Here is a 20,593-nt window from a genome sequence, read left to right as displayed (position 1 = left end):
AATAAAAGGAGGAGGATAAATAAAGGAAATGAAATTAATTCCCCCGTATGGGGAGTTTACCTAACAACTATTTCATTTATAGTCACGCGTTGTGCTATTGCCCTACCACTGCCATTGCAACAATTATAGCTTCTTATTAACCAACCAATGTCTGTAAAACGTTTTTAACACATTGTTCTGTACACAACAGGTGTGGCTACAAAAACTTCCAGTACGTCTAGCAGAGGGCGAAGCTTTACAATGTGTGACAGAACGCGCCATGGCGTGGCAGGACTCCGCCCGAGCCCTCCTCGCCTCTCCACTCTTGGCCTCTCTGCCTCAACGCGCCTTGCCTCGTGAGAGAGATAGAGAGCGAGAGAGGGATCGGGAAAGACGAGAGCGGGATGTACATGCGCCTAGGTGAGTGTTAAATATAGTAAAGTGTGAATAACATTGCTCAATCTGAATATATCTACGTAATATACATGTTAGGCTATTAGAACTTTTGCGAATCGAAAATTAAATCTGCACAGCCGTTTACAGTTAACTTTTGGGTGGCCACGACTTGTCGACCACACTACCAAACAACTGTTCAAAATCTTTATTGTTAGTTAAAATTAATAACAAATATTATAAGTACTATAATTGTATCCTGTTTAAAATATTCCACACTAACGACATTGATGACAATAAGAATTTTCATGTAGCTTGATAAGAATGTATTGCTAAACATTCAGAGTTTTTGGACGGCTTTCAAGAGCCGCGGATTCAAATCCAAATGATAAAGTTTTATACATTTTCCAAATAAGTTTATGATTTTATCTAAAATTTGTTTATACAAACAGGTCGTCAGCGAATGTGGAACACGCATACAGTGCGACGCCTCGCAGTGCAGCAACTGCACGTGTTGCACCCGCCCTGTTACAGAAGTTGGAGGATCTTATGCTGGAGGGAGATCTTTTGGAGGTAATTATATTTTTTTAGATTCACGCTGTATCCCGCACATGGCAGGGTAGGCATAGGGTACCTCGGGTTGAGACAATATTTCATTTCCTCCAGTGGGAATCAAACTCACAGTTCCAGTCACATACTTGTGTCCTTGCGCCAGAATCGACCTTGAACTGTGTTTTATTTATGTTTCTATATTGATGTGCCTATAAGTTTATTTGATATCAATATTTCTACATGTTTTTTTATAAAATGTATTTTTGTTTTTGATTTCATAATTTTGACAAATCAATAATTTGAAATGTTTTCTTTGAAATTAATAGAAGAACTTGAGGCATTAACTTTAATGAACTGGTGGTAAATTATTTGAAGTTTAATAAGTAAAGCATGTAATTTGTTATTTTGAATAAAATTATATGAATCTGAATTCTTCCATCTCCCAGGTCCGCCTAGAAGAGCAAGCGGCAGTATGGAGTGCGGTGTCGGCGGCGCGCGTGGCAGACGGGCGGCGTTCGGCGCGGGTTTTAGACGCCGGGCGGCGAAAACGCGCGCCGTCTGCGCCCGCACACAGGAAACACCCATTGAAACGGACTAGGCCACTGCATGGTATGGAACAGGGGTTTTTTATACTATAGCTTCACGCTATATCCCGCTCATACCAGAGTTGGCAGAGAAAACCTTTGTGTGGAAATGTAGTGTGTGTTGGAATCTGTTAAGAGACTCTGTTCCCTATTAAGACACTACCGTTCTCCTATTTCCGCCGAATTGTGAAGGCATCGCGGCGTATTGAGTAGCAGAACTCAATGCCGCCCTTTGCCTCGTTGTCAGCGAAGAAAGGAAAATATTAAATATGTCATGCCCTCGAGTTGGAATCGGACCCACAACCATCGCGTTTACAGTCACATGCTTGTGCCGTTGTGTCACGAAGACCTCAGGTTAATATATCGTGGTATTTAAGATTACATAAATAAAATTGTTATTTTTTATGAAGTTGTAAAAAGAATATTTAAGTTAGTAGGAGTCACTTAAAATTAAAAATTTCAATGACAGAATAGTAGTAGTAGTTAGTAGTATATACTATGTACTACTGTGTGTACAGGCAGACCCTGGTAATAGCCGGGATTAATGCCAGGAAGAAGACTATGTACTACTGTATAATTATATACTACTAATATAGTGTAACCTAAAAAAAGTATGATCCTCATTATTTATTCCACGATTATACATATTTTTAGGCACAACTGCTAGTAAAACTACAATGAAGAGAGGAGGATCTGCTACTACTACGAATTACTTAAATAGGAAACAGGTATGTATTTTTATTTTAAAACAATATTATTAGACGCGGTTTATTTCGTGATCAGACCAAGGAAATGAAAATACTAAAATATTTCATTTTCCCAAGTGGGAATCGAGCCCAGAACGCGCGCTTGTGCTTCTGCGCCACAAAGGCCCCAGTTTATTTGTTTTAATTTTTATATCTAGCTAGCATACTATTTTTACTTCTTTAATAAAAATGTGAATGACTAATTATGAATAATTTTTATCATAAATTTACTTATTTATAATCTAATGAATATATTGCATAAATTTTACATTTATTCTTAATAAGAGCTATCTTTAATCTTAAGTTGCCATTTTCATTCATATATTTTATATACGTACGAACAGTGGGTTAAATTAATATAACGTCTTTCTTGGTAATTGAACTATTCTACATAAAACTATTTTTTATATTCGACCGAGTACTTTGAACTGTCCAAAGTAGAACTTTCGCTTGGAGTTCTTAAGATTAGAGCGCGTTCAAAGACACAAACTGTTAAATTTTATAATATTAGCATTGATATATAAACAAAAAATGTTTAATTTTCACAGGGAATGTCGTCAGGCTCAGGTCTGATGATGCGTAAACACTACATGGCGCGACAGGAGCGCCGTAAACGGGGTTTACCCGCGCACGGTGCACATGGTGGCCACACTGCAAGACACCATGGGAGGCAGCCTAGACTTGGTATGTACGGGTGATTTTATATATTGTTATTTCATATATTAAGGTGGTAGAGATAGATAAAGTTATGTACATGTTACTGTAAGATTGTAAAAACCGTTAGTTCATAATATTTCGCGCGAAATTGTTAACTATAGATACTTTGTGAACCGACATCGTCAAACGTAAAAATTCACCATAGAATTCCAAAACTACTAACGCCACCGCAGCTATAGATTAGGCAATTTTTAAGTGTGGGTTAGTTCTATAACATTACGGTGATATACACTCATTATAATAGAAAATAAAATAATAAAACGTAAAAAATAGCGATTTATATATTATTAAAATATACAAGCTTGCGCCCGAATAAATAAATAGTATTAAAAAATATCTATTTACTATAATATAAATGTAATAAATAATTGTTATTATTTTCTCATTTCAGCGCAAACACGTGCGACAATATCGAATTCACGTGTTCGGGAGCGAAGGAGCTCCTCATCCTCGTCCTCGGCTGATGATGATGAGGACTGTGCGGCTGCGTCTTGTCTCAGGCCCACGGGTAAGTGACGGCACAGTGCGGTCGACGAGTCGTGGCCACCCTGAAATTAGGCTTTCTGAATTTTAGCGCATTGTTCGCTTGGAAAGAAAATAATCGTCGTATCGTAATCGTCTTATTTGTTGAATAGACCGATACCGTAAGTTATACTATCCGTCGTAGCGGCACAGCACATCGCGACGACTGTGAATTCGATTCCCACTCTGGGCAGTATACTATTTTCATATGCTTGTTTTAGAAACCACCTCTTAGACTGCTGTCACTGAACACATAATATGTCGTAACTAGGGCGCAACGTGGGAAACAAAGTCAAAGTCAAAGTCAAAGTCAAAATATCTTTATTCCATAAAAATGCTTAACATTCACTTGGACATGTCATAAAAGATAAAAAAATGCAAACAAAATAACCAAAAAAAAAATGTGCAATTTTGACTTGAAAAAAGCCCGTTCAAATGGTTGAGCTCATGAGAAGATACAGGCAAAGAAACTCATGGCCACTCTTTTTAAATGCCAACATTTGTTATAAATCACAATTAACAATTTTAACTTAGAAATAGAGCAACTCATTTCCAAACATCTTTATCGCGAACATAATCTTTAACAGAGTAATAAGCTTTTTGGCAGAGCCTGTGCTTTACCACTTTTTTAAATTTGTTCAGTGATAAATTAACCACGTCGTTTGGAAGTTTGTTATAAAAGTGTATACTTTGACCTACGAATGAGTGAGACACTTTATGGAGCCTAGAGAAGGGCACAGCAAGCTTATTTCTATTTCTTAAATTATATTGATGGAGGTCACTGTTTTTATTAAATTTATTAATATTCTTATGCACATATACTAAGTTGTCGTAAATATATTGGGAGTGTAGTGTGAGGATGTTAAAGTCTTTGAATTTATTCCTTAGTGACTCCCGTGGACCCATTTTATAGACTGCTCGGACAGCCCGTTTTTGGAGCACAAAAATGGTATCTATGTCAGCGGCACTACCCCAAAGTAATAGGCCGTAAGACATAATGCTATGAAAATAGCTGAAGTATACTAAACGCGCGGTGTCAACATCGGTCAGTTGACGAATCTTACGGACAGCATACGCTGCCGAACTAAGTCTACCAGATAAAGTTTCTATATGCGGACCCCATTGTAACTTAGCATCTAATGTTATACCTAAGAAAACAGTTTCATTAACTACTTTAAGTTCCTTATTGTTCATCAAAGCCCTGGTTTCTACTTGTTGAACATTCTTAGTAAAGAACCTGATACATTTAGTTTTACTACTATTTAAAAGCAAGTTATTGGCACTAAACCAGTGTAATATCCTAGAAAGAGCATTGTTTACATCGTCAATTTCCAATTGCCGTCTATTAACCTTAAAAACTAAAGATGTATCATCTGCAAACAACACCATTTCACAGATATCTCTCATAAGGTGAGGTAAGTCATTAATGTACAAAAGGAACAAAAACGGACCCAGAATAGAGCCTTGTGGCACCCCCAATGCTACAGGTGACCCGTGTGATAGTTTCCCGTTGACATTTACCTTTTGAATCCTATCACTTAAATAAGAAGTGAGAAGATCCAAAGCAATGCCTCTTATACCATAGTGGTGTAGCTTCCTGATAAGAGTTTTATGCTGCACACAATCAAATGCTTTGGACAAGTCACAAAACACCCCAAAGGCATCACGTGACTCCTCCCAAGCCGCGAATACACTCTCTAATAATTTGACCCCAGCATCAGACGGTGTGTTAACACTAGGTTCCCTCTGTGTAACTGTACCTATATGCTGTATACACTACTGAAGCACGTTATTTAAACTTTCTCTCAATATTGTATTGTCAAATACCGTCATTGAACTTCCCACAGAATTATGAGTTGTATCAATCAATACGAGTACTTTTCGCCATTATTCTCTAACATATATATCAATAATAATTTTTAATTAAACAGGCAAAGAAGTAGACTGGGTGCAATGCGACGGTGGCTGCGACCAGTGGTTCCATATGCACTGTGTAGGACTCAGTCGTGGCGCCCTGCGAGAGGACGACGATTACGTGTGTGGTTCATGCGCTCATACACGCTGAAACCACCAATAATGCCAACTGTTCCAAGACCACCAACCCAGCTGTCAACGTTACTACCAACGCTTTTAGTACTACCATGCGCTCATACACGCTGAAACTACCAATAATGCCAACTCTTCCAAGACTACCGAGTAACACAATAATGAATGTTTTCTTACTAATGTTTCTTTACTAATGCGACGGTTATGCGTTCGATTCCCATTAGGGAGAATGACACATTATTTATTTTTATTTCCTCGCTGTGGCTACGAAGTAACGCGTGGCGTTGAGTTCCGCCGCTCAACACGCAATGCCTCAATAATTCGGTGAAAAGTGGGGAACGGAAATATCTTAATGGGAACGGAGTGTTTTCACACTAGGTTCTCATATTCTCTCTGCCTACTCTGAATTCCGCTGAATTCTGGAGGCTAAGCGTGTTTAGTGGCGGAATTCGACGCTGCACTTTGCCTCGTTACCAGAGTGAGGAAATAAAAATATTAAATATTTCATTTTTCACAATCTGTTGCGTTTAGCGTTAATAATTGTCTGTTTTTAATATAAATATCAAACATAAAGTAAAGTAATTTAGTGCTGCGATTATATTCAATAATATCTAGGCTTGATATGGTTTGTCATAGAATTGACATTTTTACATCATACTCAGAAAGGTGAATTAGTGTTTAATTGACATTATTTATTTGATACCACTTAAATGCTAATTAAAAATTCTCTGTTTGCCTGTCAGTCTTTTAGTTGTGTATTTTTAAAATAAATGTATCATGAACAAAATGTACGGATGATGTAGAATACAGAATTATTCTTCAGGCTGAACAAAAACATTACAATATCACTTATAGTGAAAATACAGGAAACTGCAAATAAAATATATATGTATGTGATAAATATAAAAAAAGAAGTTATTCCTAAAAAAGTATTATTTTAGCCTAATAACAAAATAGCCGTGAATGAATTCAATTAAAAAAACTTTATATAATTATATTATAGAAAATTGGCATGCATTATAAATTGCAAAATAAATAAATAACTGGAATTTTACAACATGACTCAATATATGATATTGATACATTCATATTAATATTTAATTTATGGTGTCTCAATGTGTAGAAAGTTTTCAATAATATCTGAGTGTTGTACCAATTAATGCAATTTGTCTTTTTGCTATAAATTGTTATATTTGTTTCTACTCTGTGACAAAAGCACTTTTTATTTGTTACTGAAACAGCAATTTTGTCTTCAAAATTTAAAAATAAGATAAAATTTGGTAATAGCATAAAAAATATGTATCTTATTAACATATTGTGAAACATAGCTAAAGGAGCTTATAGAAATACATTCTATCAAAATTTGCAATATATGAAAATTCTTATAAATGAACTTATTCTCTAAAATTTAAACATTTGAATGGTGTGAGTATGCCTTAATGTAAGTGCCAAGGTGTACATACAATATATTTCTAGCCATTTTAAATGTTTGTTAATGAAATTTACAAAACATGTTGTTTCTATTTAAATATTGTCTATTGATTGAATGACCAGATTGATTGATTGATGGTTGCAATTGGAACTTTAGGTTAAAATTTCAACTGTCCATAAAGATTACATTTTTTTAGTAGTTTGTGAAGAATATGTAAATAAAAAAATGGTTGAACGGAAAACTAGTGTTGTTTTTGTGTTCAATTATAACTTTTTAGAAAAAAAATATATAAGATGCACTTGTCATTTAAAGCTCATATTAACTTAAACAGGACTTATTGATATTAAAGTTTATTTATTTTAATAAAGTGCCTCGGACAATGTTAAAACGGATATGTTTAGTGTAGTGTTTCAGTGTAAGTGACAATAAGATACGGAGAGAAGTGAGTCGAGCAGTGATAAAAGATTCCGTCAAACGTCGAGTGAATCGCGATAAGTCCCGCTTAAATTAATTGAATTGAATTCTTGATATATGGCGTTTTGAGCGTGCCAGAAATTAATGTACAGTTGTCAAATGTCAATGTCAGTCAAACGTCATGATGGCGTACCATAGAATATATAAAGTGTATATGTTGTCTGTTTGGTGTTTAGTCCATTTTAAAAGTTTCACGTTGATTCAGTGTTGTGAGTAGTACTTCTTTCTTCCAGGCCGAATAGGAAATGGATAAATGTGTTAATGGAAATGACTTTTTAAAGTTTATTTTTATCTCATTTATCTATTTATAGATAAATGTTACGAGTACTATAAGTTGCCTAACAAAGGTTGTTGTATGGTCATTTATAAAGTACCAACTTTACTTATTTTTTAATTACTAATGTACTTCTTAAGACGAGACTATAAATGTTTATTTTAATGAACCTTTTATAGGTTTTAGAATTATGTATTATAAGTATGATATAGAAGTGATGACGATAAAAAGTTGCAAAATTTCTTAATATTATAGGAAAATATGTAAAGAACTGTAAATATATTAAATGCTATTTGGTTTTTAAAGTATTATACAGTTCGTATTTGATAATTATATGGACGAAATACCAAAGTGTACTAACTGAAAAAAATAATTATATCTAAATTATAAACCATTTATATGAAATATTTCTATAAATTTTTCAAAAACTGTAATAACTAAGACTAATCACGATTTTTATCAAAATTATTATTATATATTTGTTTAGAAAATGTGGATTAGTACAGTTTGGTCTAATTCTCCATATAAAATTATATATATTAAATAAAATAAATGAGAAATCGTAAACAGACAGATATCGGAGTTCTGTATAAAGAGGCGTAAATAAAATGTATGTAAGAAAGTGAACACGGTCTTCTAAATTTTGTAAATATTTTTTTAAAACGGAATCTTATATCTGTAGAGTTTTCTAATCTATGTGTAAGTAGTGTGCGAGTTCTTTTGTATGGCTTCATACATCGCGCACTTATGATGACAGTGGCCTGACTTAAAATTTTGTGCAATTACGAAAAACTGTTTTTAAATCATGTTTTTATAATTTTTTTTGGTGGTTTAATTAAAGTATCTAATTTAAAATGTAGCAATTTGTGACAATTTTTCTTATAATTTTTTTTACAAATTCAAAATGTTTAGAAATTATGAGTTAGGCCACTTTTATTCTAAGAGTGAGATATATTACTTGGTCTAAGTTAGGATTTTTGTGTATTCAGCGCTGCCAGGTTGCAATGTACACTTTTGTTATAATTATTTTTGGAATATTTAATAAATCAATGCTATTATTTGTTTTTTTTTTTAAATGGTCAAATCTCAAACTTTGTTATTGTAGTTTTGTTAACTTAAGTGTTTCGTAAGTTTTTTATAATGTACATACATACATACAATTTCAAAAGCAGCTGCAGTTTAAATAGTTTTTTTTTTAATTAAATTAGAAATTTCAATATAATCGCTCCCAACATAAGGTATTTTTTAAATTATTTAAGGATTTTTGATAACCATTTACGTTATTTATTAACAATGGCTGTAATGATAGTTAAGTCGGGCTTGATCTCTGCTTGTGCGTAGCGTGAAATGAATTATTTGTGTTTTTTTTATTGAACGCTATGTTACTGTTTTCTTTGCTTATCTGTGGATAGATTTGGTTTGAAAAAAAGAAAGGTAAAAATGTTATATATAATCTTTTTCTTTATCTTTTTTACATTAATTAATTATTATTAATATATCTGATAGTTTTTTTGCTTGAACAAGATTTTTTATTACATTTATCTATAGCTTGACAAATATTTTTGATATTTAACTCTCGTTCTGTTATTTTCAAACGAAATCAATACACAGATTAAATATCAAGATTATTCATGTACAATATAATTTGTAAGGCATTGTAACGCACTTTAGTTAAGTGGATCTGATATTTCAGGATGAATGTATACATGTACAGTTAGTTTTGTTGTCTGTGCAAGCGTACCGGAAAACGAGCGTTGTATACATATGTACATTATATGAGAGAAATATATAAAAGTTCATATTATAACTTGGCGCATCGGGAATTGAATCTGCTACCTCTGGTTCTGCATATTGCTTATAATATGTACTATATGAATTTTTGCATGTTTCTTTAGTATAAGTGAGTTTGATAGTAAAATTTTTTGAATTAGTACCACTATAAAGCTCATCGCCAGTACGGTTGAACAGCGACGGTTATTGTGTACCAAATAATATAGAGAATTATTTGAAAAATAATAGTTTTTTTTTAATTTCACCTTTTATTTGGGTTTTTTTCATCTATATATATAAAATCGAAAGGTCACTCACTCATCACGAAATCTCAGAAGCTACATGAGCTAGGAATCTCAAATTTTGCATAGGACTTACTTATAGGACGTAGGTGCTCGCTAAGACGGGAATTTGTAATATTCGACTCCTAAGGGGATAAAATAGGGGTTGAAAGTTTGTATGGAAAAAAAATTATATCGCCACCGAATTTTATAAGATTTGAAATTTAGACTTTTAAAAATATTTAATTGAACACGTGTTTCATGGTTTATTAGGATTCACCCCTAAAGGTGCAAATAAGCGGGCGAAGCTGCGCGTTTCCGCTAGTTATATTATATATTCATAAAGAAGCAACTTAACCGATATAATAACCGATAGTCGGAAAGTGGAAAAAGGAGTGTCTTAAAATTACGTGTCCTCTATCACCCTGATTAAGGAAAAAACAGTAAGTAAAGAGTAAAACAGTAAGTAGTTCATGTAAAAGAAATTTCAATGATATAATCTTATTGGACATACTTCCGATATTATAAAATTAGAGTTTGTTTGGTTGAATGCTAATAATCTGATCTTAGGAAATATTGGTTAAATTATTTTTTCATTCTATTGGAGATGGAGAGCCTATTTAACACGGAAGGCTATTCAGCTATTTACGGCACCTTAATTGTTGAGTGAATTTTATTCATTGCACTCTTCCCTGCGGTTATGGAACCGCTTACACTGAGGTATCGGTTATGCGCCGTCCACAGTCCACAATCCTTTACTATTGCCATTTGCCACGCGTGCGGAACCGTAGTATAAGCTAGTTTTAAAATTATTCGTCAATATTTAATATCAATAAAATATCACAGTGCTACCGAACTTCCAAAGCTCATCTCTGACATCTTACGTTTATATTTCGCTACAGGATTAAATTGTAACGATTGTTTTACTTCTAATTCTTCTAATTTCAAAGGTCTCCCTCTGAACTCATCCTCTATTTGCTGAAGAGTCTTGTCTTTCGTTTCCGGTAATATTGTCATTACTAAAATTAAATTAATTAATATTATCGATCCGTAAACTACGTATGTACCATGTAGGCTTATTTTGTCTATCAGTTGAGGGCATGTCATGAGAGCAATGAACATAACACCATTTCCCGTGGTCATGCTGATGAATCCTCCAGTACTCCTATACTCTAAGGGAAACACCTCGCCTCCTAAAACCTGAGGCATTGGAACAGTGCCCACAGCTACAGCAAAAAACTGCATATTAATCAACAAAGCCGGTAACCATATAGAGTCGTACTCCCATCCATTTATTCTGGCGTAAACATATATCGCAATGGCAAAATGCATGACAACTGACAAGATGCCTGTAGTTAGTACCATCATTCGTCGTCTTGTCTTGTTGATCACATAAACTGCGCACGTGTTAGAGATGATTCTTTGGGTGTCTAAGAATACCATCCAAAAATGAACGTTTGCTTTTGGTCCCATAAGTAGCCCAAGAATAACAGTGGAGAACGACGCCATCGTTGTCCCACCCGAGAAATGCAATATAACCATGCTGTATATCATTATTAATATGGGTTTGCAAAATTCTCCTTTATGTATGACCGCGCTTAGCTTCTTAAAAATATTGATACCTTTCGGTTCCTTAGTAACGGCTTGTTCGTAAGCAATTCTAGCTTCTATCATTTCTTTGAGCTCTTCTTCTTCTCCATTGCCTCTCAACCATCGGAAGACTTGTCTGCATTCATCATATCTACCCTTGGAGACCAGCCAACTTGGCGATTCCGGAGTAAAAATGATCATAACAAGACTAATAAATGGAAAGAACACACAAACAAAGGCAGTTTTTTGCCAGTTAAATAAAGATCCTAAGAGATGGACGAAGAATATTCCAAAAGCTTGAGTTAAAGATACAGTAGTGAGGAAGGCTCCACGATTTTTGGGGCTCGTGTACTCTCCTATAAGGACTGATCGCAAAGTTAACAGCATACCGGCTGAGATACCGACAAATAATCTCCCAATGAGTAAAGCCTGGAAAAGAAAAATAAAAAAAACGTTATATTGAAAACTAACTGAAATATTGATACATAGATACTAAGTAGGTACATCTATTTGATTCAATAAGACAATGGTTATTGTTGGTTTTCTCAGTATTATTAGTTAGGCTTAGGTTGATAGCTTATATAATTATAGGTAGGTATACCAGACTAGTAGTAATTTAATCTCAAAATTGAAAAAGAATTAAACAAATACCTCAACACTTGTCGCCAGCGTGACGATGTACCAGCTGGCAAGGGCAAATATTGTAAGAGTATAATGCGTTGTCTTCCGTCCAAACCGGTCCATTATTGATAAATTTAGTAGAGTGCCGAGAAGCATGCTCAGGGCAGGCATAGCCGCTATAAAGGTATACATATAAATTTACATCTCTAATATAATAATTATAACCATAACTTTTTCTTTAACAACCCTCTTTTATCACAAAACTGACTTGGCTGATTTTAGGAATATATTTAAACAGTTCTTTCTTAGTTTATCAAAATTATATAAATAAATATAAACAAATATTAAGTTCTTAATACCACTAGGCAGTATTAATACGCATGGCATTCTTTTTTTTTCTTTTTTCTCTTTCTTACCGATCCATGATTCACTTTCTTTTGTTAATGGTATTATTGAATTTTTCTCTTTCAGTTGTGGTAGCAGAATGGCGGGGAAGCCCACGCTGCATCCAAAACTGATAATATTTAGTCCTACTGCCGCTGTGACGAAGCACTGAAATGTGACAAATTACGTATCATTTCATTTAAGTATATATAAGATTCTTTATTGCACTAAATTAACACATAATAAAACATACATTACGAAAAGACATACACAACGGTGGACTTATCTCTAGAAGTATATTAACTTTCTTAACCGGTTATTCATTTAATTTTTATTTGGTTATCCCGTATATGGCAGGGTAGGAATAAGGAACCTGGTGCTATAACACTCCGTCCCCACTTTCTAACAATTTTTTGAGATATTAGGTGCTGAGTGGCGTAACTCAACGCCTTGCTTCTTCTTGTTTAGAAGATCGAGGGAATGAAAACAAGATATGCCCCCAAATGGGAATCTAACACAGCCTTCGCATTTATTGACACATGCATGTTGCGTAATCAGCGGAATTTAACGCAGAATTTTCTTACCAAATCAAAAAACACATTTCTTTCTTACATCACCTTAGTTCCATATCAATTGTTTCAAATTTATTCAAAAGTATTGTGAATACCTACCGGGTATAAAGTAAATAATCAATTCCATAATAAAATATGATAAATAAGTAGTTTTTTTTATAATAATTGTTCAAGGATTTGATAATATTTGAAATATTGCTGGAGCTAAAGGTATTCAGATAAAGATATAGGTAAGCCGTATATATTTGTAACAAAAATTAGACACGTGTGCATTTGCTCGTTAATTTGTTTATTTTTTTAAGGTATAAGGCAGACAAAACTAAGTGTCAGGGCACTCCGCTTTTCACTTTCCACCACGCTAAACTTCTCAGGCCGATAGCCATGACAGAATGCGCAAAAATCCCTTATAAAATATATATTTAGATATTAGTACAGGTATTCTGGTATATGAGACCGTCGTGGCGCAGCGGCACAAGGGTGTAACTGTAACGCGATGATTGTGGGTTCGATCCCCACTTGAGGAAGTAAAATATTTATTTACGTTTATATTTCCATTTCTTCGCTGTGGTGTTGAGGCAAAGCGCGGCGTTGAATTCTGCCACTGATCACGCAATATCTTCAGAATTCGGCAGAAAGTTGGGAACGGAGTGTCTTAACACTAGATTTCCTCTACCTACCCTGCTGTGTGCGGGATAAAGCATGAAGATGATTTGATTAATTTTGATATTTTTAGTGTGGTAATTTGTTTTCCGTCTGTCTAATTGCCCATCGCTCACCTGGAGCACTCCTGAAATTTCTAAGTAAACGCAATCAAAAGATATTTTATCGTTTATGCTTTGGTTATTTTGGCGCGTTATAAAAGACAATGAATTTTGTTTTGTATGTATGTATTTAAATATGCTATATACATATTAATTATTAATAGTATATAATTAAATATTTTTATTTTAAAAAAGTTATTTATTTTATGTACCAGGAAAAAAAAAATACCTATCTAGAATTACGAATGCGTCAGCATTAGAAATTAAAATTTGATTTTTACGTCGTGATAATTTGTTAATCAAAATAATTTAATTATTATTGTACTAAATTATTATAACAAGAAGTACACGCTACTTTCAATATATAGGTATAACAGTAGATTCAGGATTTTGTACTTTACATTTTAACAAAAGAAAATCTAAATCCACATACATGATTTAAATATAATGATGTAATCATAATGCTTTTCACCGAGTTCTCTAATACTAAGTTCCCTATTTTCTATATTTCTATGCCTACCCTGCTATATGCGGGATGCGGCGTGAAACTATAAAAAACTGATCACCCGACGAGGTCCGTACCAATTTCATGATTCTAGATTCATTATTTATCAAATTAATTATAAAATATAAGTTTGTAATAGTTTTTTTTCTGTAATACACATAAAACTTTCTATATCTATTTAGGATTTTTTCTGTTATTTGTATTGTAAGTTCTCACTGATTACTGAATTTCATAATAATTGTACGTCCACAGAAAGTACCTTATAGCACGAATTTGTTACAAAAAAGAACAAAAGCGGAGGTTAAATGCTCGTAATGTATTGCGTTGACTTAGAAGTTTGATTTTTTCTGTACTTAAAAGACCGTAAAGGCTTCAATATTTCGTATTAATTTTAGTTTGATATCTCCTCCTCCTGACGGAAAGACGGACAACAAAATGATCCTATAAGGGTTCTGTTTTTTCATCATCTAAAATCTATTATCTATCTCTATCACCATCTAAAAGCGTATTAAAAAATCAACCACTAACCTGTCGATAAAACGGTGTTACTCTGATGCACATAATTATTAATTTTACTAATAACAAATTCTTTAGGCTTTCATCGCACTTCCCTCAGTGACAGTTTAAGAATGGATAATTTTTTTGTTTATATCAACTGCTAATCTCTTGATATAAAATTATCAGTAGCTAGTTACCTAATACTATCTCTTCTCATCTATATTTTGAAAAAAGAAAACTACATTTGTTCTTTATTTAAATTTTTATGAAAAATATATATTTTTTTGGTCTTTTGTGATATTTGTTCAAATACGGGCAGCCAGAGAACCAAGAGATCTTATACGGGTCCCTTAAATTTTGTTACAGAAAAAGCATATTTTGAAAATTAATGCTTAAAACACAGAAAAGAAAAAATAAATAAAATAGTATATTTTACATGTTGAAGTTTCACATGTTTACATGCTTAAAAATTGTGTAATACTAAAAAAAAATATAGAAAATTTTAACTTAATTAGTAGTTCATAGATGTTGTTGATATCTTAAATTTAGATGTAAGACTTTATCTGGATATGCTAATATAGTATTAGCAAGTGAGCAAGATCAAGATAACCTTGAAAAATATTAAGTTTACATACTATTTCACGTACAGTGTGAGTGTAAAAAAGTATTAACATCCCGCATATAGCAAGATAGTCGGCCGGAAATTTCCTTAAAACACTCCGTTCCCTACGAACCCCCCAATTCTGGAGATATAGCGTGGGATAACCCACTAGTAATAATACCAGAATAAATATATGAAGATAAATCTTCCCCCTAAGTAGGAATTGAACTCACGACCGCGTTTACAATGAGTTGCTATGCCTCTGATTTCCGCACACGGCAGAGTAGGCAGAGGGAACCTCGTATTAAAATATTCCGTTCCTGACTTTCCGCCGAATTCTGGAGACGTTCCGCCGAATTGCGTGTTGAATGGCGGAACTCAACGCTGCGCTTTGCCTCGACACCAGAGACACCAGAGAATGTGGCCATATAATAACGTCTCACTTTGTCACTTCTGGATGCATCAGCCTAGGCAAGTGCTTGAGTATTTTATAAGTATCGCTTCCTTATATATTGCTTTTTTATTATTGTTCCTTACTCCACAAAAAATCCTAAGATAATTTATCGTCTATTGGTCTATCGATAAAGACCTTTTTTCACTGGAACGCGTGGAGGTATAAAGCTGACATTAATATCAGTCCTTAGAGCCCAGAAAGATACAGACTTCTAAGTCAATCAAAAGATAATATGTACAATGTACCTACATATATGTTTGTAGCGATAGGTATTGTATGTAATGTTAAAAATACCATTTTTTTCTAAGTTTCACCAAAAAACATAAATCATTTAAAAGGCTTAGTAATGTTTTTAACAAAATTGCAAAATATTACCTGTTGATATTATGATAAGAATCTGTAGTACTCATCGTAAACGGTTGTAATCAGATTAGATTATCTTAAACAGTGAGTGTCTTGGAGGAAATTATAATATGTCGGCTTGTCATTATTACATATTTTTTTTATTATAAGGATGTTCTTTTATCAGATAAATGATAAAGCTATTATCATTTAGATTACCTGTATCTCGTATATACGAGGTAGGAAAGAGGAACTGTGATGTTAGACGTTCGGGACGTCTAAAGACACACGTTCTTCATGAGTTATTTTATTACTAAGCGTAATTGGGAAAGATACGTGATTTATTAGCATACACACATACACAAGTATACCAAAACTACAGAACCTTACGTCAAGATACTCCGTTCCCAGTCACTGTTCAGTTTTCGAGATATTGGAGGAATTTAACGTAGTGCTCTGGCTATGAAGATAGCCAAAGAAAAGAAATTAACCCTCGTGAACCGAGTGCGTTTCTCGCTCTCTGTTCCTGACAACAAGAAAAACTGTTTTTCAATGTCTCTACAAACACTAGTACTTCTCATCCATCCATTATTTACAGAAATTATGAAACACACTGGGTGTCGTAATTAAAGCAAGTTACATATTATGCTCAGTTCTAGCATGAAAGCATGCTATTATTGAGCATTACTACATAGTAGCATGTGAGTCAAAGCATTGCTAACAATGAGCATATTCATTTCGAACTTAAGCTATAGTTACACATGCTCAGTAAATGGTACGCTTTTTATATATCCCTAAACACTTATTAAAATGTGGGATATAAAATATCACAGCGTTATCGAGTTACCAAAGCTTATCTTCGACATTTTTCGTTTTTATTTCGCTACAGGATTAAATTGTAATGATTGTGTTACTTCTAATTCTTCTAATTTTATAGGTCTTCCTCTGAACTCATCTTCTATTTGCTGAAGAGTTTTATCTTTTGTTTCTGGCAATATTGTCATTACTATAATTAGGTTAATTAATATTATTGATCCGTACACTATGTATGTGCCATGCAGGCCTGCTTTGTCTATCAGTTGAGGAAATGTCATAAGAACAATGAACATAACACCATTTCCTGTGGTCATGCTGATGAATCCTCCAGTACTTCTATACTCTAAGGGAAACACCTCGCCTCCTAAAACCTGAGGCATTGGAACAGTGCCCACAGCTACAGCAAAAAACTGCATATTAATCAACAAAGCTGGTAACCATATAGAGTCGTACTCCCATCCATTTATTCTGGCGTAAACATATATCGCAATGGCAAAATGCATGACAACTGACAAGATGCCAGTAGTTAATACCATTACTCGTCGCCTCGTCTTATTGATCACGTATACTGCACACAGGTTAGAGATAATTCTTTGTGAGTCCAAGAACACCATCCAAAAGTGTACGCTTGCTTTTGGTCCCATAAGTAGCCCGAGAATTACTGTTGAGAACGACGCTATCGTCGTCCCACCAGAGAACTGCAATATAATCAAGCTATGTATCATTATTAATATAGGTTTGTAGAATTCTCTTTTATGTATGACCGCACTTAGCTTCTTAAATATATTGATATCTTTCTGTTCCTTGATAACGGTTTGTTCGTAAGCAATTCTAGCTTCAATGATTTCTTTAAGTTCTTGTTCTTCCTCATTACCTCTCAACCATCGGAACACTTGTTTGCATTCATCATATCTACCCTTAGACACCAACCAACTAGGCGATTCTGGGGTAAAAATGATCATAATCAGACTTATAAATGAAAAGAACACGCCAATTAAGGCAGTTTTCTGCCAGTTGAGCAAAGATCCTAGGAGATGGACGAAGAATACGCCAAAACCTTGAGATAGAGATACAGTAGTGAGGAAGGCTCCACGATTATTAGGGCTCGTGCACTCTCCTATGAGAACTGATCGCAATGTTACCAGCATACCAGCAGAAATACCCGCAAATAATCTTCCAATTATCAACGCCTGGAAAAGAAATAAAAAAGATTATAGTTGGATAACAGATAGTTAAGTAAATTAAAGACGTATCGTGAAACAAAAAGTATTTTATTTCATTTGATTAATCTTTTAATAATATTGAAATCCGATACGAAGGTTTTTTCATTTATAATATTTATATTTTCTCCGTGTGGTAAATAAGTTAAATGATGCAAAATAAATTCAATATTAAGCATTACTCTCTATTTTTTACCAAAACGTAGAATAGCCATTTACAAACCTCTACATTAGTTGCTAAAATAACGGTGGACCAGCTGACAAGGGCAAATATTGTAAGAGTATAATGAGTTGTCTTCCGTCCAAAGCGGTCCATGATGGACAAATTTAGTAAAGTCCCGAGAATCATGCTCAGAGCAGGTGTGGCCGCTGCAAAGAAAATATTTATTTTTAATATAATATGAGCGTTACTTATGCTAAAACCAAATTCAGTATTTTTTAAACTTAAATAATATTTCAAGCTTATAGACAATTAGCTATTTCTTTCAATTTATTTGTTCATTAGTTGATTTCATTCAAAAATATATAAATAATTAATTGTGCTGGTTGATAGAACCCAGTGATGGCTTGTGCATGCAACCTCTGCATGTGATACATGCAGAGGTTTTTAGTCACATTGGAATTCGAGGGGTAGTTGGCGAGAAATTTGTAACAAATTAATATACGTTGTAGCAATTTAAAGACTAGTTGGGGGACGTGGATACGCGCTTTAGATGAAGTGTAGTAAACACTGCTAATATAAATAACGATTTTTCGATTGCGATGCCTCTATCTATAATAATTGTCATACACATTGTACGCAATTCGAACCTTACCGATTGTATCAGATGATTATCGGTTCAAATTCCACTTCGAAAAATATTTTGAATATTATGAATTAGAGTGACTCTTTGGTAATTAGCAACAACCAGATAGAGTACAATATAAACATGAAAATCTATTTTGTGAAAATTACGTATCGTCACGTATAAACGTATCTGCTATCCTTACTGAACGTTTATATGGCGAATTTCGTAGAAAATGTAGCAAAATTGATTTTTTCTCTAAGCGACCATTAAAGCTGAATATTTGATACAATTATTAGCTATAAACATTTATTTAATCGTGAATAGCCTTAAGCAGTGTTAATTCAAGCTATAACCCATTTTCTTAAACAATCTTACCTATCCATGATTCACTTTCTTTTGTCAATGGTATTATTGAATTTTTCTGTTTCAGTTGTGGCAGTAGAATGGCGGGGAAGCCCACGCTGCATCCAAAACTAATTATATTTAGACCTACTGCCGCTGTGACGAAGCACTGAAATGTAAAAAAATATTACTATCGCCCCGGCAAAAGTTTTTTTAGGGCTCCGTCTCAAAAGGAAAAAACGAAACCTTTATGGGATCACTTTGTTGACCGCCTGTTCGTCTGTCACATTATTACCCAGAGATCGCGTGGAGGTGCAATAACCTTCTTATCTTACAGTAATCGGTTAAATCATAATCTGTTTTCTTGATCATCACTAAAAAAATTGAATTGAAATTTTAGCAATTAGATTAGTAAGTAAGGTAGATATGTGGCCATCGTGGTGGTGACCAGGTGCTAGTGTAAACGGGACGGTTATGTTCGATTTTGACTCAGGGAAATGAAAAAAATAATATTTTCTTTTTTCCGCTCTAGTGACGAGCCAAACGCGGCGTTGTGTTCCGCCACTCAACACGTAATGCTTTGAGAATTCGACAGTTGTCTAGATAACGCAAAGGGACCGGAGTATCTTAATACTTCCTAGGCACTTACCTGTCGATAAAAGGGTGTCCATTTGATACACATGTTTAAATTTTTATTAGTTAACACTAAGATAATTAATCTTCATCGCACTTGTTTCAGTGACAATTTAAGTACGAATTATTTTTTATTATTTATATCAACGCCTAATCAAATCAGTTATCGAATTAGGTATCAGTCTAGATACATAATACTGCGTTTTCATTGAGGTTAGAAAAAAATTGTAGTAGATTAATTCTTTATTCATTTAAGTTTTGATATAAAATGTAGTTTGTTTTGGTTATTTTTATGATTATTGCACGTATTAAATTAAGCAGCGTTACGATGCAGGTGAACTAAAAGATATAGTGTTAAGACACTGTCTCCCATTGCGTGTTCAATGAATGAGTATCAACTCCACCATCACCACTGTCTTACATCGCCACGACGACGTATTGTATATTAGTTATTATTATAAAAGTGTAGTTTTCGGTAATCAACTTTTCTAACGCCACCTAGATAGATAATTATAATTTTATAGCATTCAAATATTCAAACGAAGAAAATATTTGGTTTTTATTATGACACTTTGGTGTATTTCTCTGTATTTTAAATATCAAAGAGAAAAATATCAGAGGTGTTAAGACCACTGAGGTTGACAAAAACTAGAACAGCATACTAAAAAGTAAGATAATAAAAAAATCTAAAGATTT

At 33.7% G+C, this 20,593-nt stretch overlaps 2 protein-coding genes and 1 pseudogene across 2 annotated transcripts in view; 1 reads left to right on the top strand and 2 right to left on the bottom strand.

Moving 5' to 3' along the window:
- Positions 1 to 9,735, top strand: part of Kdm5 (Lysine demethylase 5) — a 28,914-nt gene extending 19,179 nt beyond the window's left edge. Inside the window, exons 25-31 of the mRNA XM_085202056.1 lie at positions 191 to 399; positions 825 to 945; positions 1,371 to 1,533; positions 2,163 to 2,236; positions 2,803 to 2,938; positions 3,363 to 3,479; positions 5,425 to 9,735. Coding sequence (XP_085058182.1) covers positions 191 to 399; positions 825 to 945; positions 1,371 to 1,533; positions 2,163 to 2,236; positions 2,803 to 2,938; positions 3,363 to 3,479; positions 5,425 to 5,558 — 954 coding nt within the window. The 3' untranslated portion in view covers positions 5,559 to 9,735. The remainder of the gene's footprint in view (positions 1 to 190; positions 400 to 824; positions 946 to 1,370; positions 1,534 to 2,162; positions 2,237 to 2,802; positions 2,939 to 3,362; positions 3,480 to 5,424) is intronic.
- Positions 9,736 to 9,993: 258 nt separating this feature from the next.
- On the bottom strand, positions 9,994 to 14,811 carry LOC146529581 (facilitated trehalose transporter Tret1-like). The gene is made up of 4 exons (XM_085202163.1): positions 14,732 to 14,811; positions 12,398 to 12,533; positions 12,012 to 12,157; positions 9,994 to 11,789 (listed from the first exon to the last, which is right to left on the bottom strand). The coding sequence occupies exons 1-4, from the start codon at positions 14,762 to 14,764 to the stop codon at positions 10,611 to 10,613; spliced, it is 1,494 nt and encodes a 497-aa protein (XP_085058289.1). The 5' UTR covers positions 14,765 to 14,811; the 3' UTR covers positions 9,994 to 10,610.
- A 2,114-nt stretch (positions 14,812 to 16,925) lies between these two features.
- LOC146529580 (facilitated trehalose transporter Tret1-like) lies at positions 16,926 to 19,946 on the bottom strand (annotated as a pseudogene).
- Between the last annotated feature and the right edge of the window lie 647 nt (positions 19,947 to 20,593).

The sequence above is a fragment of the Heliconius melpomene genome, chromosome 18, assembly GCF_056956725.1.
Source record: "Heliconius melpomene rosina isolate 202511_hmr_F chromosome 18, ASM5695672v1, whole genome shotgun sequence".
Classification (NCBI taxonomy): Eukaryota; Metazoa; Arthropoda; class Insecta; order Lepidoptera; family Nymphalidae; genus Heliconius; species Heliconius melpomene.
The sequence above is the reverse complement of the archived record's forward strand: the minus strand, read 5'-3'. Positions and strand labels throughout refer to the sequence as shown.